At 39.8% G+C, this 27,980-nt stretch overlaps 1 protein-coding gene across 4 annotated transcripts in view; it reads right to left on the bottom strand.

Moving 5' to 3' along the window:
* Positions 1–21,372, bottom strand: part of Ice2 (interactor of little elongation complex ELL subunit 2) — a 40,975-nt gene extending 19,603 nt beyond the window's left edge. For all 4 annotated transcript variants that reach the window (XR_004388771.1, XM_032909697.1, XM_032909695.1 and 1 more), the window contains exons 1-9: positions 21,250–21,372; positions 20,206–20,347; positions 18,912–19,016; positions 8,289–8,538; positions 6,797–6,916; positions 4,957–5,094; positions 4,317–4,433; positions 3,936–4,095; positions 2,604–2,785 (exon numbers count right to left, since the gene is read on the bottom strand). Coding sequence is in view for 3 of the 4 variants with exons in the window: in XM_032909697.1 (XP_032765588.1) it covers positions 2,604–2,785; positions 3,936–4,095; positions 4,317–4,433; positions 4,957–5,094; positions 6,797–6,916; positions 8,289–8,538; positions 18,912–19,016; positions 20,206–20,246 (1,113 nt within the window). In the remaining variant the exon portion in view is untranslated. The remainder of the gene's footprint in view (positions 1–2,603; positions 2,786–3,935; positions 4,096–4,316; positions 4,434–4,956; positions 5,095–6,796; positions 6,917–8,288; positions 8,539–18,911; positions 19,017–20,205; positions 20,348–21,249) is intronic.
* Positions 21,373–27,980: the final 6,608 nt, after the last annotated feature.

The raw sequence follows: 27,980 nt of genomic DNA, 5'->3' as shown, positions 1-27,980 counted from the left end.
AGTGGACTATAAGTAAAATCTCAACATTACACAGAGCAGAATTTGCTAAGGTTCTGCTCCAGTTAAAAAAGAAATAAAATTAGAAATTATTAAGAAAATCTAAAAAACAATAAATTCAAAAGTCCAGAAAATAAAAACACATCCAAAACTATTGAATAAAAGGAGTCGAGATGGAAATTTTAGAACACTTATGCAACAAAAATTAGAATAATTATTTGGGGTAAATAATAGCACAATTGGGGGCTCAGCAGACACCACTTGCCCCTCAGAATCATTTCTACACGTTGTTGTTGGAGTCTTGGAAGACATTAGCTATCTAAGAACCATATTACTGTAAATACAAGGTGGTAAAGGTTAGGCTGAAAGTTTCTGAGGAAATGGGGTCCTTCTGTGCCACCCTGTCAACGCTCTATGTGGTGAAAGCCTTGCTGGGAAACTGAACTTTGCCTTGTTTCCCTCGTCCTGACATTGCCAAAGCATAGGGTTTTGGTTGTTTCTTCAGAACTAGCAAATACCATCAAAAGCATGAATGACCCTAAGTTGTGGCTTGCCTCCTAGACTCCTGCACTCCCCTCTGTCTCATCTTTGTAAGTCCTTATTATCTTATTAGTCTCCCTCATGCTGGTAAGGAGTATGTTCTTTCTATTTTGTCCAGCAATAATTTTTAGGTGTCACAGTAGAGGGAAGGCCCATTGCCAGAGCCACTCTGTGACTTTTACCCTTCCTGATCTACTTTGTTTCTCTGAGGCTCTTCTCATCTGTGTTGTCGTCTACAGTATAAGCAAAGAGACACAGGCGGCATTTCTATTCACTCATCCTCAGCACACAGAACTGAATCTACACAATGAATGTTTGCAGAATGGAATTCTTTTTTTTTTTTTCTTTTTTCCGGAGCTGAGGACTGAACCCAGGGCCTTGCAAAAACAGCTCTACCACTGAGCTAAATCCCTAACCCCGGAATTCTTTTCTATAAACAAAATACTTCACTTTAATAATCATAGAAAATTACTTTTATGTACACATCATTAAAACTAATATTTATACCATGCCAATTGTCACTCTAATGTTTTGCATGTAATTTGAACTCAAATCGCTAAGAAGTTAATGTGACACCCATCTTACAGATGGTCTCTGATAAAACCACTCATTCTCTGCTTGGGTTTGAACTATAAAGTACTGTTAACTATTGTCACCTTCTTGCATTCCAGAACCATACTAACCTTTACCTCTGTCTCACTGTGACTCTGTTCCTGTTAACTAATCCCTCTCCAGCCTTCTTCCCAACTGCCCTTCTGCCCATTGCCATGACCATATCTTTTGAATGTCACATTAGAAAAGGAAATCATGGTATTGGTTTTTCTGTAACTGGTTTAACATTCTGATCTTCAGGTACATCCATACTGTTGCTAATGACAGAATTTTCTTATCTTTAAAGGTTTCCTAGTTCCCACCCCATTTTCTTGATCCAGTTGCCCACTTCTGGACACTGAGGTTGACTCTGTATCTGGGCCACTACTGTGCCTAATGCTGCAATCAACATTAGTCACAGGGTCTAAGCTCTTTGGTTTGCTATTTTCTCTGAAATAATGTTCACTAGACAGTTGCTGGAGCATATGGCAGTCCCACTTTTAAGGGACTTCCTCACTGTTTTCTGTAGTGGCTGAACTAATCTGCATTGTGAACAAGTGCTCCATAGCCTCCTCAGTATGTCCTTTTGTTACCTGTAAATTCTGTCACAGGTCTTACAATGCTGCCTCAGCTTTTCAAGCATTAGGGTCAGCATATGAGCCACATGCCTAACTAGCACTTGTCACTCATCCCTGCTATTTCTACTCTTCCTCAGAGAAGAGGATACCTCACTGCAGTGTTTGTGTGGGTGAGGGTGGGTACGTGAAGGTCAAAGACTGAGGCCATGTGTCTTCTTCATTCTCTACTTTACTGTCTGAGAGAGGAATACTCTCATTGAACCTAGAGCTCTCCCTTTACCTAGGTTGGTTGACCAATAAACTCCAGTGATCTACCTGTTCTCTCCTTACCCATCCAGGTATGCTCAGTCCTACCTGCTTTTTATATGGGTGCTAGGGATCAGAACCCAGATCCTCAAGCTTAAGCCTTCTCCTCAGTACCTCATGGTTTTCACTCGCATTTCCATGACAGCTTTTCTATGTTTGACAGCTGCTTATGTATCTTGTTTTAGAATGTATACTCAAATTGTTGTGCTGGTTTTTAAAATTTATTTTAGGTAAGGGGGTCAGAGAAGTTAAGAGCAATTGCTGCCTTTCCAGAGGGCCCAGGCTCAGATCTAAGCACAGGTGGCTCACGACTGCCTGCAACTCCAGGGAACTTGAGGCTTTGACCTCTGAACACACCTGCTCTCATATACATATTCACATGCAGGCACACACCTACATATAAGTAAAAATAAATATTTTAAAAACTTGTAAGTGATACATAAAAACTGCAGTATTAATCATATACCATGTAATGTTTCATTACATATATATTAAAGACTATTTTAACAACAAAGTTTACTTGCAACATAAGTTTATGTTTCAAAATGATAAACAATATATCTTACACAGGGGAGAAAAAGTATTACATACATCCACCTCAGAGGTGTACTCTTCAGGTTTGTCCATAAAGACAGCAGAGACTGGAACAGATGTGTTTTTTGATAGTATATGTTTTAATGGAACTTCATGGAAGATTTGATTTCTTTCTCTCATTGTCATTTGCTTTCGGGGAAGTGGCGAATTGATATAAATTACTTTAACTGGTTTGGAACCTTAAAATAGAAACAGAAACAAGTGGTGATTACTATCTGGTAGTTTTTTTTTTTAATTGGCTACTTTTTTATTTACATTTGAAATGTTACTCCCTATCCCATTCCCCCTACCCCTGCTTCTATGAGGGTGTTCCCCCACCCAACCACCCACCACTTCCCCCCTCCCTGCCTTGATATTCCCCTATACTAGGGGGTCTAGCCTTGGTAGGACCAAGGGCTTCTCCTCCCATTGGTGCCCAACAAGGCCATCCTCTGCTACATATGTTTCTGGAGCCAGGGTCTGTCCATGTGTACTCTTTGGATGGTGGTTTAGTCCCTGGGACCTCTGGTTGGTTGGTATTATCTGGTAGTTTTAAAAGAGGAAAAAGGATGCATGGCAGAAGGATCACTAAAACGAGACAGGATAGGAAAATAGTGTCATGCCCCTGCATCTGTCTCTCTTGGACTACATGTCTTTAAACCCTTTAGTACTAAAGGGTAAGAGGGCCCAGCAGGGGAAATGTGTTCTAACAATGTTTAAAGGTTTCTGGGCTTTAGAACTGTACTGTTATTGCTATGTTCTTCCAGGAATTTGCAAAACATGATAACGCTCTTACAAGAGATTACACTTTAACTCACAGTTCTGTTTTGTCTTTATAGTCTTTTATTTATGTCCTTGTGTTTAATATTAATTTGAAAGATAAAATGACCAAATATGAACCAGACTGAGAGGGAAACTAATGTGCAAACATTAATTTACTGATGACAGAGGCTATCCTCTGTCAACACATTTTAATTCTGGTTCCCAATTACAGACAAAGAAGTCCTGGAAATTTGCCCATTGCAAGCTGTCTAATGTGATGCATTCCTTCATCTCAGTGACAAAATACGAGCTCCACATCTTCCATATACTTCTGGGTAGCCTGTGTAATGATTCCTTCTCTGTCTGACTCCTACACATGGCTGCAGGTTCCATAGGTTCCAGCAGTCAGTTTTATTGTAACTGTATAGCTGCATAAACTCTGCTGAGTTTAACTGTCAGATTCTCATTCTCCTTAAACAAAGATGCAGATCTGTGTATGGCACACAGCCATCTACGTCTGCACAGCTGAAACAAGGTAGGTACTTCCAGCCCTTCTGAGTACATTATCTGGCATACCAAATCACGAACCTTCCACAGCTATCATCTGAACACACACTGGAATCTCCCACTGCTCCTTGTAGCTTGGTCCATGGTTATTGAGCAAGGTGAATAATGCTTGGCTAGTCAGAGCAATCTGAGGATGGTATCTTGAAACAAGTTTCTCTGCATTCGAGTCTTTACTAATATCCTGAAAAACAATTGTGGTCTATATTGTGATTCATATTTCATAAATCAACAGAACAATGTGTACCTTATAATCCAGGTCACTCTCAACATTACCACCACAAAGTAATGAGGAGGGGAGAGAATGTTATGGAGAGAATGTTACAACAACCAGGCTTTATGCTTTTTGTGTAGTACGATTATTAGGATTATTTTAAGTATTTAGGGAAGCCACTTGAAACTCACGCAGTGCATCGCTTCTGCTTGTTGCTGTGGGTTCTCAATGGAAGACATGTCCTCTTTGGAGAGCTGCAGTTTCACAGGCATCGAAGGAAATGCTGTTTTTACAAACTTTGCACTGCCCTGAATAAGTGAAAAATCAATGTTACTGTGAAAGCCTTCACAATTTTTCTTGCAACATAGAAAATTTAACTGAAATTTCAAATGTCAATCTTAGAACTTCCTTAAGCCAAGACACTCATTCACAGTTTTGCTTGACAACCATAAGCAATGTTTTTGTTATTGCTACTGCATCTAAAAAGGTCCAGTGGAGGTCTCCTGAAATCCTCCTGCCACTTTAAGTTTCACTTTTTCAAATAAAACATAAAGCACAATACAGAAGAACGGAAGCACTAAAATACCCTTTTCATACACTTATTTTTCCAAACATTTGTGAATAAATTTTCTTTAAGTGGAGTTCCCTGCTTTATGTGAAAAGTGGGAGGGAAAAAGTCAAGAAACAAAATTAGTAGTTGTATTTTAAAAATGTAAGTGCAACTGCACTGTGTATCTCAAAAGTGTAAACACAGTATCCACATGAGACATAAATGAGGTTTCTAGCTCAAGCCTGCAATTACCCCCTTCACATCCACAGAATAAACCTTACCAAAACAAGAAGAGTCTTTTCTAACTTCAGTCCCATCTCTATTTTGAAGGGGAAGAATCCCATTAGGCTGGTAACTTCATGAAGAGTATAAAATTCTGGGTACTTTTTCACTTGCTCAATGCAAGCTCTTAGGATTTGCTGGGAAATAGAAAATAAAAACTATTCATTTAGATTATACTTCTCTGACAAATGTTCTTTGGTTACATATTACTATAAATTTATTAATTGCACAGTTAGAAGATCCATTTCACTCATCCCCTCTTCTTCCAATAATCTACAGTTATTTGAGTTTATTTCTTATTTGAGCTAATCTTTGTTTTCATAACAAATTTTAACCTAATTTCCCAAAATAGTGATATTTAATAATACCAAAATTAGTGATCTTATTAAATTTTAAAATTAAATAGAAAAAACTTAAGATATTTTCTATGCTTCTTAGGAAACTGACAAAAGAAATGAAGCTACATGTAAATTTCTGCATAACGTATTACAGTAGAGCACTACATGAAGCTGGGCCTGGCCATATGTGCACATTCTTCAACTCTCAGTACTTAGAAGGGAGAGGAAGGAGAGTCCTAGTTTGATGTCAGCCTGGGCCACATGAAAACAAGTCTTTGAGAAGAAAATGACTAAGTACTTGAGTGTCTTTTCCAGTTTCCAAAACATTAATGACTAACCAGGAAATGTAGCTGGGAAGGAATATCCATAGCATCATCCACAAAAAAGCATATACCTATGATAACATGTAAGTAATTCAAGGAGTAGAGCCATCACTGGGGTAAGTTGTGATCGTTTTAAAACACACATGTGCTGTCTTCTAAGATACCTGTCATCTTTTGTCAGTGGATGGTATCTAGAACTTTTAGGAAGTATTCTATTTTATTTTTATTTTTCAGTCAGGTTTTAACTGGATAGTTCTGGCTGGACTGGAATGTTCTGGCTGGACTGGAATGCACTATGTAGACCAAGCTGGCCTAGAACTCACAGAGATCAAAGATCTGCTTCCCAAGTGCTAGGATTAAAGGCATGTGCCATCACAACCAGCTAGGATGTATTTTAGATCACAGAAACTCTAACTTACATCTATGCCTCCTCCTTCTACATAGTTACAAATGTTTCAAGTTACAAATCAATAACTAGCTCAGTACACTTTAATTATTTATTTATTGTGTGTGTGAGAGAGAGAGAGGTAGAGTGAGAGAGGAAGAGAGACAGAGACAGAGATAGAGAGAAAGAGAGGGAGCAGGCAGGGGGCAGGAGTCAGCTCTGTCTTTCTACTACATGGGTTGGGGGTAGGAAATCAGATAGACGAGCTTGGTACATGTGTCTTCAGTGGCTAAGCCAGGTCTTGCAGCTCCATATCCTGTTCCTTTTCCTGATACACATGCCCCACTGTATTCAACATTTGCGACTATACTCACTTAACTCAGCCCTTGCTCAAAAAAAAAAAAAAAGCAAGCAAACTAGTTAGCTGAGAGGAAGCATTTACATGGTACCACTTTCATAGTTTCTGTTGCCTACTATCAAATAAGGAATGAAAAACTGAAAATTCCAGAAACAAGAAATTCCTAAGTTTTAAATTGTGAATAATTCTGAGCAGCACATCAAAGCCTTGTGATACCCAGCTCCGTGCAAACAAATCTTTTCCTCAGTAGTAAGCACAGGTATGAACTGCAGCCTACCTACCTCCACACTCCTGAACTGTCAGAAGTTCTACCTCATACACTGAGTAGTGCCCTGGCCTTGTAACTACATAGCTAAAACACACGGTTCCCAAGCCACAGGGTCCTCAGCTATTACCACCAACCGCTCAACAGTTTATGGAATGTGGTCGTTCTACCTCCGTGAAGAGACGGGCCTCATCAGAGAGCATGTTATAATCCTGTGCACATTTCTTTGCAGAATTCTGTAAAAACTTTAGGAATTCATTAACTTCTTCATTCACATGTTTTTTCATATCCTTAAAAAAAAGTACACATTTTTTTTATTAACTTGAGTATTTATTTACATTTCGAATGTTATTCCCTTTCCCGGTTTCCTGGCAAACATCCCCCTAATCCCTCCCCCTCCCCTTCTTTATGGGTGTTCCCCTCCCAACCCTCCCCAAAAGTACACATTTAAACTTTTGCTAAAACTAATCACTCATCAATAATTGCCCTAATACTTTGAATTTCAAAGAGTAAAACAAAAAACTAGAGTAAAACCAAAAAGAAACATTTTAAGTAATACTATATAATAATAATAATAATAATAATAATAATAATAATAATGATAATAATAATAATAATAATAATAAGCTTGTTTTTAAAAGTCTAGGAGATAATTTACTATTAGATTGTGGACTTAGCATGTGTGAGGTATGGGTTCAATCCCAAACCTTGCCCTCCTCCCAAACCCATTAAAAACTTTTCAGAAATAGAAAAGTGATCAAAACTACAGAATATGCATAGGAAATGTCCTTTTTTTTTTTTTTTTTTTAAAAGACAATCATCTAAGAGAAAAAGAGCAAACTGTCTAGGAGATGCAGAACTGCAAGTGCCTGTGGCTGGCTATGATGCACAAGCACAGCTTTAGAGGTAGTGCAGGAGTGGTTGTTCAGTCACCCTTAGCTACCAATGACTGTAGGCACCGTGGGATATGTAAGTCATTGTTTCAAAAACAAAAAAGTAAGAAAGATTTAAAACAATGCTTTATAGATACATGGAAGATTTTGTTTATTAGTAAATCAGTGTATTTATCTAGGTTAAAACAAGAAATCTCCCATTTCCTCATGCAACAGAGGTCAAAAGAAAGAAAGCAATATCTGGTGTTGGTGAAGGTTCCTGCACAACCTCTTGTCTTACAGTATAAACAAGCAACTCAAACCTTTGGAAGAATAATTTATTGATCCATAACTATAGACCAGTGCTTTAAAAATATGTACAGCTTTTGATCTTAAAACTTTATTTTAAAAATACTTTAAAGAATCTATCTTTAAAATCGCTGGACTAAACAAAGATTTTATTAGAAAGATATTCAGCATAGAATCATTTCTGTAATTAGAGATATGGACCTAATTTACTCTGAATGATCCCGGCAAGCTCGTAAAGGTGTTTCTGCTAGGAAGTAAGATGAACTGAAATAAGGCCGCCATGCAGCAGCAGAGCAGGTGCCAGGACTACACACAAGAAAGTCAACAGAAGGGTTAAGGTGCCAACCCTGTAATTAAAATACCTAATAATAAGAGAATAAATAATACATTAACAATGGCAAAGAGAAATGAATGGAAATGCAGAGTTATTTCCTAATTCTTGATATTTTTACTGAAGTTGATGGACAGAATACATACATACCAGATACTGTAGAAATTCATTTGTATTTGTTCCAACAGTCTTGGAATTTGAGGGGATCTTTGCATATTTAACCAACAAATCCACAAAAGTCCTCTGCTCTCTCTGTGAGAACCGAGAGAAACGAGGATAAGGAACTCTTGGTTTGGGAAGGAGAATCATCCCAACTTTTTCCTTTGCTTGAGTTGCTGAACTAACTGCAGGCTCATTTTCTACAGAATTTGCTGAGACACTCACATTTTCTCCTATACGTCTGGAAAAAAAAATACAATTTACAAATATGTGCTTTTCACATGAAGATGACTAGCATGGAACTTGTGGTTCTCAATCAAAAGGGAGAATAATAAGGCATGATTAACAGTAACTCCTGGATTATTATCTAAGTCTGCCACCTGCATCTTGATGTTCAGTCATTTAGTGTAGATTAAGTATTCTACATGAAAAAGACCTCACTGCAGGCTTACCTTCAGCCACCTGACAGAGAGGGAGAGGCACACTTCAACTAACTATTCTCTCTGGCACTTGCCCCTTACATTAACGGGGAAACCATATTGTGACTTGCACTAGCATTTACTTCTCATAGTGCTCCTCGGCTGTCAGTGCTTCTTTCTCCACTAAGGTACACACGCAGGTTAACACGGTGAGCAAAGAACATTAAGAACAGAAGGAAATGGGGTCACAAACTTGAAGTTAATTAATTCTCTGAAATTCTTAAATCTTCTGGTTTCTATCAGTTATCTCAGGACTTAAAAATAAAATTCCAGTAACTCTGCCACATTTTATGGAAGCAGTAGTGATTTTAGAAAGATTGGACAATCCTCTATCACATATATGGCTAAATTCACAGAACTGTCTCTATGCTTTTTATGGCTGCAAAAAAAAAAAAAAAAAAATGCTGGTGTATCTGTAAGGAAGTGTGCTACCAGAGAAGCTGATGAGTAGTAGCAGCCAGAGAGCCTGATGCTAGACTTGTTTGTAAAATGACACCCCCGATACGTAAAAATCACCTACTTCTAGTGAGACATACACTATAGCTTATTATCTTGTTCATACATTGTGTCCCTCTGCTATTCAGTTATTCAGTCTACAGTTTCAGTAAGACGGTAGAACTCTTGCAAACACTCTATGTCCTTGGCCTCTACAACTCTGACTCTACCACTGCCACTGCATTTTAACTTGACTCCAAATTAAACAATAACTCATGGAGAAAAGGAAGCTAATAAAAAAGATGAGTGTCTATTGCTTCATTCATTAATATGTATTGATATTTATAATTGGTAGTGTATGCTATGTCCAAGAGGTTTAACAAGCAGATCACAGTGAATCTTCAATCACCAGAACGTTCATTTAAGCCAGTGGTTTGACAAAATGAATGAAAGACAACTACATCCATGTGAAAGAAGGAAAATATATCCACTTATACACATACATTAATGCAACTTGATGCTATTAGGTTTCCAAACTAAATGTACCAAATAGGTAGCTGAGAAGAATGGTATGAAGACCATGGAGTAAGAGGAAGAAAGGGAAGGGAACAATAATCTGCAATCACGACACTATGACTTTCCCTATGATATAAATTTCTAGTAGGTACAGTTAACTCGTCACAAGACGGAAAGGTTGACCACACTTTGGGAAGGAATGCTAGATGCTTAGCACATATGACAGTTCCACACAACCTGTAAAGGTTTTTTCTTTTGCATAAAAACAATTATAATTATTACTCTGACACTACATTTTTTCCAGTAATTACTTCTTCGTATGATTCATTCTGTTTCTCTTAAATACAATCCTGTTCTTTATGGGTTTCGGCGCTGAGAATTAAATCCAGGGTCCTCTTGTAGGTTGTACATTTACCATACACTGTAAACGGACCATCTCTGCAAATCATCACATTTTCTGTTGCAGGTATATAAGCACAAATGCATTAGACAATGCAGCATAGGTATTGTTTTTATTTCACAGCACGTATTTAGGACATCATGCTATTTTTAAAAGCTATATTTGTGTTAACGAGCTATTAATTTAATTTCTAATAAAAAAAAGTACACTGTCTGTCTGTGCCCTGAGTTGACCCTGTGCTATAGCTTTCTCTACCCAGATCCTGCTGGGAGAGAGCTGGTCTTGGGAGTGCTGATACAGCTGAGAGCACTAAGACTACCACTTCTGCTCAGAGGGACCAGCCCAGAGCCCTCAGGACACAAGAACCAAGGAGCAGTCTGGGACAGAATCCTTCCAGTTTCCATCTGCGCCTGGAGTTGATTCTGCCACAGCACTCTGTGCCCAGATCCCTCCGAGAGAGAGCTGAACTCACAGGAGTGCTGACACACCTGAGAGCACAGGTGAGACTGCCACTTCTGCTCAGATACCTGGCCTAGGAGGAGCCTTTGGGACACAGAAACTGAGGAGCAGTCTGGGACAGGATCCTTCCGGTTTCAGTCTGCACCTGCAGCTGGCCCTGTGCCACAGAACAAGGACCTGCACATAAAACCAAATATACTCAAACTAATAGAAGAAAGTGAGGAAGTGCCTTGAACACATGGGCACAAGGGAAATTTTCCTGAACAGAACACCAATAGCTTATGCTCTAAGATCAATAATCAACAAATAGGAACTTATAAAATTGCAAAGCTTCTGTAAGGCAAAGGACACTATTAGGACAAAATGGCAACCAACAGATTGGGAAAAGATCTTTACATCTGATAGAGGGCTAATATCCAAAGAACTTAAGAAGTTAGACTCCAGAGAATCCCATAACCCTATTAAAATATGGAGTACAGAGTTAAACAAAGAATTCTCAAATGAGGAACATCGAATGGCTAAGAAACACTTAAAGAAATGTTTAACATTCTTAGTCATCAGGGAAATGCAAATCTAAACAACCCTGAGATTCCACCTCACACCAGTCAGAATGGCTAAGATCAAAAATTCAGGTGACAGCAGATGCTGGTAAAGATGTGGAGAAAGAGAAACACTTCTCCATTGTTGGTGGGATTGCAAGCTAGTACAACCACTCTGGAAATCAGTCTGGCGGTTCCTCAGAAAACTGGACATAGTACTACCTGAGGACTCAGCTATACCACTCCTGGGCATATACCCAAAAGATGCTCCAACATATAACAAGGACACATGCTCCACTATGTTCATAGCAGCCTTATTTATAATAGCCAGAAGCTAGAAAGAACCCAGATGTCCTTCAACAGAGGAGTGGATGCAGAATATGTGGTACATCTACACAATGGAGTACTACTCAGCTATTAAAAACAAGGATTCATGAAATTCTTAGGCAAATGGATGGAACTAGAAAATATCATCCTGAGTGAGGCAAGCCAATCACAAAAGAACACACATGGTATGCGCTCACTGATAAGTGGATATTAGCCCAAAAGCTCTGAATACCCAAGATACAATTCAGAGACCACAGAAGCTTAAGCAGAAGGAAGTGTGGATGCTTATTCAGTCCTTCTTAGGAGGAGGAACAAAAATAATCACCGGAGGAAATATGAAGACAAAGTGTGGAACAGAGACTGAAGGAAAGGCTATCCAGAGACTGCCCCACCTGGGAATCCATCCCATATGTAGCCACCAAACTCAGAAAATATTGTGTACACTAAGAAGTGCTTGTTGACAGAAGCCTAATATAGCTGTCCCCTGAGTGGCTCTGCCAGAGCCTGACAAATGCAGAGGCAGATGCTCGAAACCAACCACTGAAATGAGAACAGGGTCCCCAATGGAGGAGTTAGAGAAAGGACTGAAGGAGCTGAAGGGGTTTGTAACCCCATAAGAATAACAACAACATCAACCAACCAGACCACCTCCAGAGCTCCCAGGGACTAAACTACCATCCAAAGAGTACACAGGGATGGACCTATGGCTCCATCCACATATGTGAGGATGGCCTCGTCGGGCATCCATGGGAGGAGAGACTCTTAGTCCTGTGAAGGTTCAATCCCCAGTATAGGGAAATGTCAGGGCAGGGAAGCAGAAAGGAGTGGGTGGTTGGGTAGGGGAGTACCTCATAGAAGCAGAGGGAGAGGGATGGGATAGTGGGTTTCTGGAGGGGAAACCAGGAAAGGGGATAACATTTGAAATGTAAAAAAAATCCAATAAAAGAAAAAATGTTTAAAAAGTACATTAATTCTTATAATAGTTGTTAAAAAAAAGGTTTGGGACTTATGTTAGGAACTAGTAATTTATAATAGTATAATAAATACAGTATAAATTCCAAAGTCTGAAAATAGCATTTTAGAAAAGGGTAAAAACCTTACTCTCCCAAATAAGGCAAAGTCACTTTAAAACACTTCAGAGATAAACTATGAATGAAAAACTCAACAAATAGCTTAGTTAAGGGGAAGTGAATTTTGGAAATTAAAATTTCTACGTTCAGGCTGACTCTAAAATACACACAAGAAAACACATACTTAGCTACCAAAGTTTCTCCAATAACTGTATAAAATAAGCTCATTTTAGGTTAACAAAATGAATATTAACTGCTGATCTTGGTAGAAATGTATTACAGCAAATTGATTTCTCACTAGAATATGTCTTGAGAGCTATTCAAACCTAACAGTATTGTGTCCGCAACTCTTCACAATACTGCTTCACAGCTGTCTCTCTAAATATGAGAACATGTCTGTCCTCCTGGCACAAACTGGCAAATTTAATTAAGCTGCAGCAGCACTGAGATGCTGACTCAGATATGCCCGAGTAGGAATGTCAAGACATTCTAGCAGTTTAAATTGGCTACATCCAGCAGAGAATGAAACGGCAGGCAGCACATCAAGATCATTTTCAAGTGCAGCGCTGTCAAAATCTTCATCAGGTGCACACAAGCACCCAACAGCACTCCCACATACATTACACCACTGCACTTATCTCAGCTAATGGTTTGAAGTTTCCTCCTTCATTTTGTCAGCTACCATTTCCCTTTTTACTTCAAGTTGCTCTGAGATAGAAGAAGGTCCCAAGCAGTTTCTTAGACTCTAGGCTGACTGGTTTGGCAGTTTCTTTAAAAAACGCATTTGGAGATGATATTTCTGGGCTCCATCTCAAAGTCTACCCAAATCTTGGAGTTTAGTTTTCTTTTATATTAATCAGGTTAACAGTAACTATAGATCATCAAATTCAAAACTACTCAGTCACTTGTTGGCTTAAAACTCAATTATAAGGATCTGTAATCAGAATGTTTAATTTTAGATAAAGGAAGTTATTTATTTCTCCATGAACAGTTCTTTGTTTTTCTCATTTACTCTCAGCTAAACTTTTCAAATACTGCAATGAACTTGATGTTCCCGGGAGAAAAGCCATACTGACTTTCTACCCTACTCACACTGCTAACCCCATGTTAGTCTGGTGGTCCTTTTCTCCTATAAACATTCATGTGAGTACAGCAGGTCTAGTGAATGCTTCCTATACTGAAATTAAGAATAAAACACCTTTTGGCGACAAGATGGGGCTGATTTCAGTTTGAAATCAACACAATTAAAGGTATATTTTCTTCCAACATGCTAGAGAACATAACAATTGCTATATTATGGATAATAATGAAGAATATTTCCCCCAACAAGCAAAGTTCTAAATAATTGAACCCCAAAATCAGTTCCTTGGTATAACAAAAAATCCAGAAACATGAATTAATTCAATGCTTTGTGCTTTTACACACTAAAACTTAAGTCATACTAATAAATCATGCTGTACAAAAAAATCTGAAGAAAGGAAAGCATATTCTAAGAAAAAGATTTTAGGAGTCTTTTTTTTTTTTTAGCCTAACTTCCAGCAAAATATCATTTCCTTTAAACAACTCAGGCCTAGGAAATGCTGAAAACAGACTACAAAGAACCATGGAAGTAACTAAGAAGCAGCAGTAGGACGAAGGCTACTATCAAAGTCAGCCACAGTGGCCACACCTACAGTCTTAGCACTCAAAGACGCAGATGCAGGCAGAGCTTTAAAAGGTCAGAGGAGCTCTGGGCTAACCAGACTTACATAAGGAGATGAAGTTAGAAATTTTTACCTAAAACAATGAAGGCAGAAACAACTGTAAGAACTTAAAACACACACACACACACACACACACACACACACACACACACACACACACACACAATGGAATTTTATGCAGCTGTTGAAAAAAATGAAATCAGAATATCTACAAGAAAATGGATGTAACTAGAAATTATTCGGTTAAGCAAAATAAGCCAGAATAAGAAAAACAAACAAGGGATAATGGACTTACATTTAAAATTTTATATTTGTGTTCAACTTATATATATATATATATATATATATATATATATATATATATATATATATATATATGTGTGTGTGTGTGTGTATTATAGGTCATAAAATTAGGAAGTGAATCACCGATGGAGAGGAAGATTTTTTAAGGGAGGTGGGAAATCTAGAGGATAGTAGACAGCACGCAGTAAGACAGCAACAAGTTATTGTCTGGGGCAGTGATAGGGAGAACATGGGCAGAGGGAATGAATGGGAAACAGTATAATGAAATGTATATATAAAGATAGCATGATGGGACCCCTTATTTTATATGCTTACCTAAAATAAAACAAAAACAAAAACTCAAACAAACAAACAACACAAGGAAAAAAATGGTCCCCAAAGGGTTCAGGAAAGACACTGGGAAAGAGGGAGTTCAGAAAGCTTTTCAATAACCTCTCTCATTACAAGACACATGTACTCCTTGCAAATGCACAAGATGAATCCTGGAGGAAGAAACTTCCAACAGGTGGAATGAGAAAACAGGATACCAGAAGATAACATGCAGCACAGACAGAGGCCTGTGTTCCTTGGAGGCTCTGTCATTGTCCACTCTGCTCTCATTATGAATCCTAAAAGGGGCTGGAGAGATGGCTCAGTGGTTTAGAGCTGGCTGCTCTTGCAGACTAACTGTTGGAATTCAACTTCTAGCATTCACTTCTAGTAGATCACAATTGTAACTCCAGCTCCAGGGGATCTGATGTTCTCTTCTGGCCTCTCTTGGCACTGTACACACATGGTACAGACATGGCAAAATGCCAATGCACATTTTAAAAAAAATCCTCAAGAGCCTTAAGGACCTATCTCCATAAGAAAGAAACATGTAAATTTACATTTATTGGGTCTAGTGACTTTGTAAATTTCCCTGATACCATAGTTTATAAAATTGAGATATTAAACGACTCCATGAAAAATGAAAAACAACACTATGTTACTTTCAGGAGTACAAATGTTAGCAGTTCATTTTGAAAGGTAACCAAACAAGGTGCAATAATACAGCAAAGGGTTAAAGGTAGATGCACAGACAAGTGAATTTAATAATGTGTTCATGGAATCCAAGAATTGGGTATAATGGTATTCCCTGCTAAAGTTCTAACTTGGCTATGCTTGAATTTTTTTCTCTACAGCAGTGTTCTTCCACAAGTTCTGTGACTGTGAATAAATTTCAGGTTAGCTTGTATAGACTTTGCCTTGCTCAATTACTAAGGAAGTGAGAACTTGTACAAGGTGCCTTCTTGTTTCCAGATTCTTTCATCCCCTGTTCCTCTGTGATCTGGAACACAAGGTGACCACCCCCCTAAGTTGTCATCTACGTCATCACGACTCAGCTCTGCAAGCATGAACAGATAACTTTTCTTATGGTGTGATGAGGTGATTTAACTTAGACCCAGTGACATTACTGCCTATGCTGATGTGTAAGATACTGAAATTTGTTTTGAAATCAAATACCTGTTAATCTGATTGTGGCTGGGTATTTTCCCAGATGATGGGTCACTTCATTAGCTGTTCTCAGGCATCACATCATCCACTTGTCCTAAACTCAGGATTTGCGTATAGAGATCTTCCTGAGACTCAGTCTGTTATTCGAATCTTAAGTTGGTCTGTCAGAGACCTTTCTGTTGCTCACAGGTTTGAACTGACATTAAAGAGACTGGTGTCATCCCCTTTGAAGATTTTTTTTTTTTATAGATATTGGACTCTTCCATTTTTTTCTTCAGAAAAATAAAGCCAAAGGGTTGTATACATAATGCTCCTGCTTTTTCTCTACTAAGAGTATACTATCCTTATCACAACTGGGCATTGTATTCATTGTTGGGTATTGTACAATCATCTCACGGTTGTGCCTGGAGCCATTGTGGGAGATTTTTGTTGAGTCACCATCTAGCAATTTTACAGAATTACTATTGAGAATTTTGCTGAGTCATCTTTTGGAATTTTTGTTAAGCCACCTTTGGGCAATATATTTCAGATTCACCACCTGACATTTCTGCTGTGTGTTCAGTGACAACTGAACACTTTTGTCAAGTCACCCTTAGGGTTTTGCTGAGCCATCATTCAGTATTTTGTTGAGTTGTCTTAGGTAGGGTTTCTATAGTTGTGATAAAACACTATGGCCAAATACAGCAACTTGGGGAGGAAAGGATTTATTATTTCAGATTACAGTTTCATATCACAGTTCATCACTGAAGCAAATCAGGGTAGGACCTCAAAGAGGGCAGGAACCTGAAGGCAAGAACTGATGCAAAGGCTATGGAGGAGTTGCTTACTGGCTTGCTCCTCATGACTTGTTCAGTCTATCTTGTTATAGCATCTAGGAACACACTCCCAGGGGAAGCACAGCCCATAGTTGAGCTGAGCCCTCCCACATCAATTATCAATCAAGAAATTGTACCACAGGCTACCCATAGACCAATTTGGCAGAGGCAATTTCTCAAGGTTTCCTCCTTCCAAAATGACCTTAGCTTGTATCAAAATGACATTTAATTCGCCAGTACACTGAGTTACTTGGCCTTTTGCTCACTCATAGTTTAGTGGTTTCTGCTAAGTTCTTAAACATTTTTGAGGAGTCACTCGTGAGTGTTTTGGTACATCATTTTTGGGCACTGTGCTGACTTTGCACTCTGGCTTCTTCCCTTGAAATTTTACATGTAATAACCTGGAACTTAGTTTGGGATTCTTGGCAATTCTCCAGGGTCTTGGTTTGAACATAGCACCAGACCAATCCCAGACTATTTCTCCTTTGGTCTTAAGAACATTTAAAATAAAAGGAAAAAGATATAAAGGTTGATAAACATTATTTAGTTTAAAATAATCAAAGGTACTAAATTATTGGAAAGTTTTAAAAATTTAGTTTATCACAAGGAAATGATAAAAATTGAACATCAATAAATAACAGCTTTAAAAAATCCACAGATGCATATATATAAATCTTAACTTTCTAAAGCTGACACTACCAAAGACTATATTAATAAAGACTTAATGTTTTAGAGAGCAAACTGGCAGGATCTATCAAAATAAATGCAAACATGCTTTTCTCAGACGTAGTTATCCAGGAGCAGTACCATAATGCATACTACCATAACTCCTATAATATAAAAAAGAGGAGGGTACTTTAATATGTGTAGTAGAAGACACAAACACACACATTTATTATAAACTAAGCACAGAAGCATCCTTGATTCTCAGTGTTTTGGATTCGATAGACTAGGTTGAGAGTACAAAACTATAAAACCAGAGCACCTGGAAGGAGACCGAGGGATACTCCACTGTCAAAGCTCCCCCATCATGCCACAGGAGCGCTTCAGAAAGCGACTTGTTCCTGTTGTTTAATCATCTGCTGATTTGCCTTAAGTTGAGAAGTCTTATCTACCTATACTTAAGATAATTATTGCTGTGGAAAGACCGCCATGATTATGTTAATGTTTGCAATATGCCTTACAGTTTCTTTCCTCACTTCTTGTCAGCACATATATACCTCTAACATAGTGTAAGTTCAAAGGAAAGAAGAGAGAACAGAAAAGAATGTGGAGGGGCTTATTTAAAACAGAAATTTAAGTATATTCAAATGTTGATCAAAAGCGAGAGAAAATGAAGACAGAGGTGTAAGTAGAATAACAGGCTGAGAACACTAAGAAGGTGGAAAAGGTGGGGGTGGGGAGAGAGAGAGAGAGAGAGAGAGAGAGAGAGAGAGAGAGAGAGAGAGAGAGCGCGCGCGCGAGAGCGCTCTTCTACTGGAAAAGCTCACAGGATCACAGAAGATCTAAGCTCCTCTGCATCTCTGGTCTCCAGAGTAACCCAAAAAAGAACAGACAGAGTCAATCAAAATGGGAAAAGGAGATGTTTCAGGTATGCGGGGAGGAAGGTCGCTGAGTAATCACTTTATACCAGAGAAGAAAAAATTGTGACAATTTGGTACCATCTTTAAAATATAAAATATACACAGTCTGACAAAATTTGTATGTCTTTACCTTACAGAAATGATTGCAAAATTTTTTTAAAAAATCCCACATAGAACTTGCTACAGGAATTTAGAGTACATATATTAAGAACAGGCAATTATTAAGATTAAGGGTAAAATATCATATGTATGCATGGAAAAAATACAAGACACTGATTTTCAATGATAAAATTATAAAGTTTTATGGTGCTCTGAGGTAATTACAACTATGATCTCATTCTGTGTATATAAGCTACGTGTGGAGAAAGGTAAATATCAAAGAGTTAACAGTAGCTTTCTTTTATTTTTCACATTTTTATAATTTGAATGTTTACTAACATAGTCATAAAATTTCAGTTATCAGTAAAACAGCAATGAAACGCAAAAATAAATAACCAAATGAACATTACCTGTTGGACAAAATATAGAGTTCTTTTAAACTTGGAGCCATGGAATGATCTTTATAATTTTCTGGAGAGAAAAAGACTTTAAGGCCATTTTTGGGTGTAACATCCCTGTGAAATAAAGTAATTTACTTGTATTTGACAATTCAAAATCTCATGCTAGACAAAGAAGCATAATGTTAGAGCTGTAACTTATGACCTCTACCCCAGCTTTTCCCAGACAGTCACCTCCTAGGTAGTTTAATCTCATGTGCCTTGTGTGTTTACATGTTTTACTTCTTAGACAGCTTTAAGCTTGGGGCAGTATGGAACTCTCAAGCTCTGAGTCTGTTTTCCGGTAGTATACAAACAAATTCAGAAGCTTGAACATTAAAGGTGGAACAGAATGACAAAGAATCAAGGGTCTGTCAGGGTCGGGCTCACCTCTGGCTATGAATGGTAATGTTAAAAACATAACAACTTGGGGTTGGGGATTTAGCTCAGTGGTAGAGCGCTTGCCTGGGGGGGGGGGCTAACAACTTATTTTTGGGTTATGTACTATTGTGTCAAGTGAAAACACTGGCTCTCCTACTTATTGTTAACTTGATTTGACTTGTTAAATCAGGTAATTGTCCTAAACCCATCCCTAAAGTAATAAATGAGTTTTATAACATCAAAATTAGTTTGAGACTAATACAGCCAATGTTGGTTAGATGAAATAAAGAACTGAAATACTGAGATTAATTAATCCAAGGATTAATCTGTGGGAATGGAAGCTGTAACACTTCGAAACCACTTTGGTTTCACAGTGCCAGAGGTGTGTGGGAGTATCTGCCCAGCATGGGAATACCAGTTTCTAATACTAGGAAGAATTTTAAATAATTCAGTACAGGCTGAGCATGGTGGAACACACTTTTAATCCAGCACTCAGGAGGCTGAGGCAGGTGGCTCTCTCTGAGTTTAAGGCCAGACTGGTCTCCACAGTGAGCTCCAGGTAAGTCAAGGTTACATAGAGAAACCCAGCTCCCATCCACCCACCCACAAAAAATCCCATTCTAATTGAGACTAATATGTTATGGCCAATGTTGCTTGAGTGAAAGAATTAAACTCTAATCACGATATAAAATAACTAAAAACCTGTGTTGAGTTTTTATTTTAGGAGTTTTAGCCATAACTCAACAAGTTTGGTATAGGAATAGGGTAATTTCTGGTAGCCTGGGGGTTAAAAATTGTAAAATCTCTATAGGCCAGAAATGTCCCTAAGATAGCCACCATCTCCCGCTCACTTCTCCACAGTGGATCAGGAAGAGGTCCAACTCACCAGTTCAGCCTTGGTTCACTCATGGTTATGCCAGAGCTCATCTTCCTAGAACTCTCCTTCACTCTAGCCCACAATTACTTCAGCCTGGAAGTGAAGGTTTCCAGAGAGTGAGGATTGGATCCTTCCTAGAATCTACATTCAACTGAAGAAAAAACGAAAGGTCAAGATCAAACCTATCTTAACTCAGGTGAGAAAGAACTTTTGCTTAATTAACATCTACCCTCAACTAACTATAAAACACACAGGCAGACAGAACGGTTGGTTCTTGGTAGCAAGGATGACACCGGAGTTCGTTTCCTTTAACTTATCCAAGGAGCGTTACCCTCAACATTAGCTGAGTTAGTAAGAACCAAAACCAGAAGGGTGTTTTCACATTGTATATACTATGGCAGAGTTATCGATGTCTTCCCTTTACGTCACTCTCTTACCATCAATATAAATCGTGTTTCTACTTCCTCCAGTTATATAGTTATGGGGGCAGTATATGACAAGCGATACACAAAGAAAAGGCTCTCTGGATCCCAAGGAGCTTGTCCCTTTCAAAGAGAACTTTGCATTTATGAGACTCAGGTGCGAGCAATTCCAGAAAACAATTCAACTGGCACCCTTAGAGGTATCATCGGAATTAAAACTGTCTCTGGACTTCTTCACTCTGGGTGCCTGTCCTGTCAGTCACCCCGTGAGGCCTTGAGATACTTAGGAGTCAAACGCACGATTTGGCCTCTGGGTACCTGTGGGGTCTCACGGGCTTCCCTCTCCACCCACCTACCTCTCCTCTCCCCTTAGTGTGAGGCTGAAGGGGTGGAGGAGGGAACAGTGAACGCCGAGGGAACTGCAGGGAAGCAAAGGAAGACAATGTATCGGGGAAGGTGAGGGGACGAATGAGGAAAGCCACTTAGGGCCTGTGAGGGAAGCCGCCCAGGAGGGCCTGGGAGGAAAGTCCGGTGAGACGCTCGCTGCCTCAGACGGGGTCGCCATGTTCCCTCTCCCGCCCCTCGCGTCCCCGACGGGCAGGAGTCCGCGCGCAGCCGCCTTTCCGCCCACCTCAGGGTCCCAAGCGGCTCCGGCCCCGAGAAAAGCCGACACTTCCACACACGCTTTGCTGAACTCACTGCGGCCCGCCTAGGAAGGCCCCATTTAAAAGCCCCGAGGGCGCCCGCACGGCTGCGCGTGATGACGTCACTGGAGCGCCGGGGGAGGGGCCTGCGCGCGAATGCACACAGAGGACAGGCCACAGTGTTAAGAGACCAGGTAGACCCGACTGTGAGTTCAGGCTTCCCTAACTCTTATCCTAACTTAGTTTTTATGTGTGTGCTTGATTTTTTGTCTGTCTTAAAAATAGTGTCTCCAGTAGGCCAGGTTAACTTTAAACATCCCACGAAGTACAGCCAAGGCTAACCTTGAACTTCTCATCCTTGTGCCTCCACATCCTGAGTGTTGGGATTATAGACATACACCACCACACCCCATGTATACAGTGTTGGGAAGGGAACCTAGTCCTTTAGGATGCCCGGCAAGCACTCTACCAAGTTACATATTCAGCCTCTTTCATCAATTTTTAGTACATACTGCTGTGGAGTTTGGAAAGGTCTAAATAAGACAAAGAATGTAGCCGTATTTAGCGCACTACTCAACACATACTAGACCTTCATTACACCCAAATTCTCCACTCCACTCTCTGTCCCATTTTAGAGACGTGCCAATGTCTCCTAGCGGGCCTTCGTGTCTCTCACACTGTTCTTGCCACAATTCATTTAAAAAAAGAGATAGATTAAGCACATATATTTTCTCTTCGGTATTGAGTACACACGAAGGACCAAGACTAAATACTGGCTTTTCCAGAACTTTTGATCTTTGGGACTCCAAGTCATCTTGAGTAAACGGATCAAAAAAGAAAGCGACGAACCACTGAAAGTGTTACTGGGGCTGGAGAAAAGGCTCGGCGGTTAAGAATAATAAGTTGGGATTTAGCTCAGTGGTAGAGCACTTGCCTAGGAAGCGCAAGGCCCTGGGTTCGGTCCCCAGCTCCGAAAAAAAGAACCAAAAAAAAAAAAAAAGAATGCTTGTTGCTGTTTGTCCAGAGGACTCGAGTTCAGTTCTCAGCACCTACATCAGGAGGCTCACAAACATTTGTAATCCAGCTCCAGAGGATTTGGTACCTGCTGTTCTCTGTGAGTACCCACACACATGGGGGACACACATGTGGAGACACTTAAATAAAAATACTTTTCAGACTAGGTGTTGTGGCTAGGACCATAAACATCCCCCTTTTAAGTTTACTCATCTTAATCTTTCCCCACTTCCATTCACTTGAAGTCGTTTTCGTTCCCTCACTAACTGTTGTTTGCCTTTACTGGTGTTAGGGCTTCTTAGAAGCAGCAGATGCTGGTGAGCTTTCTTTCTTTTGATGTTGTTTTGTTTGTTTTTCGATTTTTTTTTAATCTTTGTTGTTTTGAGACAGAGTCTCATCATGTAACTAGCCTCAAACTCACTATGTAGCAGGATAGCTCTGAACGCAGAATCCTCCTGCCTGGGCCTCTTGACTCCTGGAAGTGTGTGCATAGGCATACACTAAGGTGCTCACTAACCTATATGTTTTGTTTGGGGAATTTAGTTGCTTTCACTCAAAGGTTTTACTGAAAGATACAGGTTGCCACTTTGTTGGTTTTACTCTAGCTGCTTTAGATACTTTTTGTTTCCCTCCAACTCATCTTCCTGATATGATGGTTACTTGTATGGACAATATCTGATCCTTTTCTGTTTCTCTTTTGTGTCTCTTCTATTAATATTACTGTTTTAGCATACTGTCAGGATGATATCTTTCTTTCACTTCTGAATACCCCATGAAGTATCCATTGTAAGGTTGGGTTGCTAGTCCCCACTTTCCTCAGTTTTTGCTTATCTTGGAAGTTCTTTGTTTCCCCTTCATTTCTGAAGGATAGCTTTGCTGAGTATAGTGATCCTGATTGGCAGTTGTTTTCTTTCAGGACTTGAAATATGTCATTCTGTGCTCTCCTTGCCTGTAGGGCTTTTGCTGAGAAATTTCCTCTTACTCTAACCAGGCTTCTATTAAATGTGATTTAGCGCTTTGCAGATTTTGCAGCTCTTTTCTGTCATGTATTTAGCTGTTTATTGATTGGTTATCGTTGCTGCTGTCCTGGGGATTTAACCCCGAGCCTTATGTATGCTAACCAGGCACTCTGAGCTAAAGCCCCAGTGCTCTTCTGTCCTTTTGACAGTAACTGTGGCTGTGTAACGATGAGGGTTCTTTCTGCTCATGTCCATGCCTTTCTGAAGCTAGGGAAGTTTTCTCCTAGCATTTCATCGTTCTACACATTTAAACTTTATTCTCTTGACTTGGGTATGGCAGTGATAGAAATGTTTGTCCCCCATTCAGTGCTGTCCCCCAAATCTTTTTTTAAAAAGATTTATTTATTTTATTTATATGAGTAGACTGTAGCTATCTTCAGACACACCAGAAGAAGGCATCAGTCCCATTATAGATGGTTGTGAGCCACCATGTGGTTGCTGGGAATTGAACTCAGGTCCTCTGCAAGAGCAGTCAGTGCTCTTAACCACTAAGCCATCTCTCCAGCCCATCCCTCAAATCTTGAATGTCCCCTTTCCTAGTTTGTCTGAATTTTATATTTTGAAAGGTATGTCTTTTTTAAGTTCTCACATTCTCTCTCCCACTTGATGTGCTCTGTAGTTGAGGCTTTCAAATGATTTTTCTAAAGTATATTTTTTTAAAATAAATTATTTTAGGTTTATGTGTCTCATTTAATGTGTATAAGTGTTTTTCCTGCATGTATGTCTGGGCAGCATGTGTGTGCAGTACCTGTAGGACATCAGAAGAGGGTATTATATTCCCTGAAAGTTGATCTATGAATGGTTGTGAATCACCATGTGGGTGCTGGAACAAATGCTCTTAACTGCTCCAGTCATTCTATTTTACACATGATCTTAGTCAAAAGGCCGAGAAGCGATCATTCTAATTTAACTTAATTTAATTTTACTTGTATGTTTGCACATGTATGTTATGTTATGGGTGTATGTACATACATAGTATGTATGTATGTGTATTATGTATATGTAGTATCAGATGCCAGAAGAGGGTGTTGGATCATCTTCAACTGGAGTTACAGATGATGGTGACGATGTAGAGGGCTCAGGTCCTCTACAAGAGCAACTACTGAGTGCTCTTAGCCACTGAGCCACCTCTCTAATCCTCAAGTGAACTTTTTAAAAGATCCACTCCCAATTTTAAGCATTTCTGTTTGGTTCTTGTTCAGAAGTGGTTTTTCACTTGATTTTCTCTTTCATATCTCACACAATCTTCCTAGCTCCACTTAACTGTGCTCTCTTGGGCTTCTTGGAGCTTTTTGAAGTTAGTCTACTGAATCCTTTACCAGGTGGTCCATTTGTGCTGTGCTCATGTCTAGCTTTCTCAAAAGCATATGGTCAAAGTGTGGGGACAGCAGCTACTGTGGGTGCAGGATGTCAAATCCTACCTACCAGTGTATCATGGACCTGGGGCAGCACTTTTCCCTCCTCAGTTCACTGCTTGCCTTCCATTGGTGGCCTTGGAGGGCAGGATCTTATAGGTTCATTCCTTTGGTTATCCCCTAATCAGTGGTGCAGTGGCCCTAAGGAGAGCAGGTGTTTCCTCTACAATGACATAATTGTTGCCATCTTGAAGCAGAGCATCTGTGATAATTAACAGACAGCTCTCTTTAGATTGGACCCATTAACATCCTCAGGTGTGTGGGTGGGAGGTGTGACTCATGTTGCCCCGCCCCCCTCCCGAGGTTATAAAAGTCAGAAGCACTCTCAGGGAAGAGATGATGCCTTGTGGAGTACCTGTTCCTCAGCGCTGTGAAGGCTTCCTCGTGCTCCAGCTTTCTCGTGATCCCGCTTCCTTTGGCTCATGAGCCTGTAAGTCTGGGTTCATCATACTGTAATTGGATGGGATCCCTTCTTTGGTTTTTTGTGTCTATTAAAAATAGATTCCTTAGGAAGAGTCCCACAAGAACCATGCTAGGTTGTAACAGTCATTAGGTTACCCCAAAGTTGGTTTGTGAGGCACCTACCCACTGACCAGTACAGGGCAATGTCTGTGGGGTTTCCGAGATGGGAATACATGAGGATCTCTGACCCTCAATGTAGTTCAAATTTAGACAATACGTACCACCTCAAGATGGCTTCCAGCTACAGCCTTGAGAAGCTGTTTGAATGAAGTCCTTGTCCAGAGTCAGAGCGCTGTGCTGACTGAGGTCTCCCACCATTTAACCTGTAAAGCCTGCAGGGCCCAGGAGACTCCTAGCTAGGGGCACCATGACCTTTGTTGGTTAAGTCTACTGGGACTCTCTCTTCCACTCTTTCTCTGCTGAGGGGCGCTTCCCACCCCAGCTCCAGAATGGCAAAGGCCAGGGGATTTTATTTCTCTATCTGTCTCTTACAAGATTCCCCTTTCCCACCATTGAGTCCAGGATTCTATCCTAGCTGCTCTTCTCACTGTGTACTAGGGACCCCTGTTGCTTTAGTATCTCCTTCTTGGAGGAGCAGGTGAGTGCTGGGAGCCTCTGTCAGGCCATCTTGCTCTTCCTGTGTTGGATCTTGAAGGGCGAGGACAGAAGTTGCTTCAGCTGTGTAAAAAGCCCTCCCCCTCCAGTGTAAAGCAGCACTGGATGTTGGGAAGGGAAGAAAAGTGGTTACCTTATGTAGGGGGAGGGAGGGGGAGTTCTGGAGTAGAAGGAGGATTGGAGCAAGGACTGTCTTTAAGATAGTAGCGAATTGGACTTTCTGGTTATTGAAAAACAACTTTGTGTAACAGATTCTTGAGCTGTAATCTACGTATCATTTTAGATTACATATCATAGCCCTTCATTTTTAACTGTATCATCAAGTGACTTGAAGTGAATGTATAGGGCTTGCAATCACGAACACTACCTTGTTTCAGGACACTTTTATTACTCCTGTTTTTGTGTCCGGTAGCACTCAATCCTTTCTAGCCTCAGCCCTACGACAATCATGAATTTCATCTTTGTGTGTTTGCCTTGCCTGGATATTCCATACAAACAGGGTGGTCCAACACATGATCTTCTGTGCATACTCTCTCAGGGCTTCTAGGATTTGCCCACGCTGCTGTAGTAATCCATTGCTTTTTGTAGGTAGTAGTTCACTTATGAACAGATCCAAATATGCTTATTCAACATCTGTGACTGGAGGCGGTTTCCACTTTGGGGAGAGTATGAAAAATGTTGCTATGAACATTGAGCGTCTTTGCGAGACCTTTGTGGTCTTGTTTCGCTTGAGTAGATCCCTAGGCAAGGCATTGCCTACTAGTATGAGAAATTACCTGAGTAACCCTTTAAGGATTTGCCAGATCATTTTCCAAGTTAATTGTACCATTGTTTTTTCTGCACTTTGAAGCAGTGAAAGCCTCAGCTTTCTATTAAATTCTGCCAAACTTCAGGACAGACTCCTAAGTTGAGTGAGCCCATTTGACTTTGGAATAATTGACAAGAGTCTATATTTGTTTTGTGTTTGTACAGTGGTTTTTATTGGGCCAGAATTTTGATGATGGCAGTCGTTACTAGGTGTATATTTCTTCTTGCAGACCAAATGAAGGCAGAAATAGACAAAATCCTGTCCCCTTAACCTCATCAGGTCTCAGGCATTTCCAGAACCCCTCAGGTAACGAGCTTCCTTTGTTGATGTGGAGCGAAGTAGGCTTTGGGAATTTATAGTTTGATAAACACTTCACTCAGTGAATTGCCCCACGAATCACTAGTCATCCGTAAGGTACTCTGGATGTGGGAGTCCAGAAATAGTCCCAAAATAAAGATGTTTGGTTTAGAAATGTGAGGATATGTTGCTAGTAACAGTTTGCATAAATCTGGCTTTTCAATAAAGTGGTATTTTCAGAGTGTGTGTGTGCGCGCGTGTGAGTAATCCATCATGCAATCAACACAGTATATACTGTGGCTCAGGGGCAGTGTCAAAAAGCCTGCAGAATTTCATACTTGGTGTTTAATGTTTTCTACAGCATGTTTCACTATGTTCTGTATTATGTGGGCCCTGGGCAGAACAAAAGGGACCCCAAAATAATTGCTCATTGGAATGGTGATCTTTTCTGCGTGTGCCTAAATGTCTCAGAGAAGTTGATTGCAACAGCTAATTTTGAAAATGAATGAAGCATTTCCTCTTTGTCTTTAGGATCTGTGAGTGTTTTACTAGAAGGACAGGCTAACAATGTTAGAAGCTGCAGGGTGGAGCTGGTTCACAGCCACAATGAGTTAGGCTAGTAGTAAAGACAATGCCTTCTAAATGAAAAATAATGGATAGGGCTGAAGAGTTGGCTCAGCGGTTAACAGCACTGACTCCTCTTCCAGAGGTCCTGAGTTCAAATCCCAACAGCCATATGGTGGCTCACAACCATCCGTAATGGAATCCGATGCACTCTTCTGGTGTGTGTCTTAAGACAGCTACAGTGCACTCATATGAATAAAAATAAATAAGTCTGTAAAATGTATGTTCTCAAATGCTGGCTTTAAAAAATAAATAAATAATAATTGATAAAGCAACTTCTCCTCCCCAAAGGGAAAGTCATCTGAGGGTAGAAATGTAATCCCAGAATTCCCTCAAGTGGACGGGAACATGTGGTTCCTGAGAGGTGACTGTGTTTTATTGGAATCAATGAGAGAAAGAGAAAATTCAGAATACAATTAAATTCAGAGACACCACTTTTAACTGTTTCTAACACCAGAAGTCAT

The sequence above is a fragment of the Rattus rattus genome, chromosome 8 (assembly GCF_011064425.1).
Source record: "Rattus rattus isolate New Zealand chromosome 8, Rrattus_CSIRO_v1, whole genome shotgun sequence".
In the NCBI taxonomy this organism is placed as follows: domain Eukaryota; kingdom Metazoa; phylum Chordata; class Mammalia; order Rodentia; family Muridae; genus Rattus; species Rattus rattus.
This window is presented reverse-complemented; position numbering and strand designations above follow the sequence as displayed.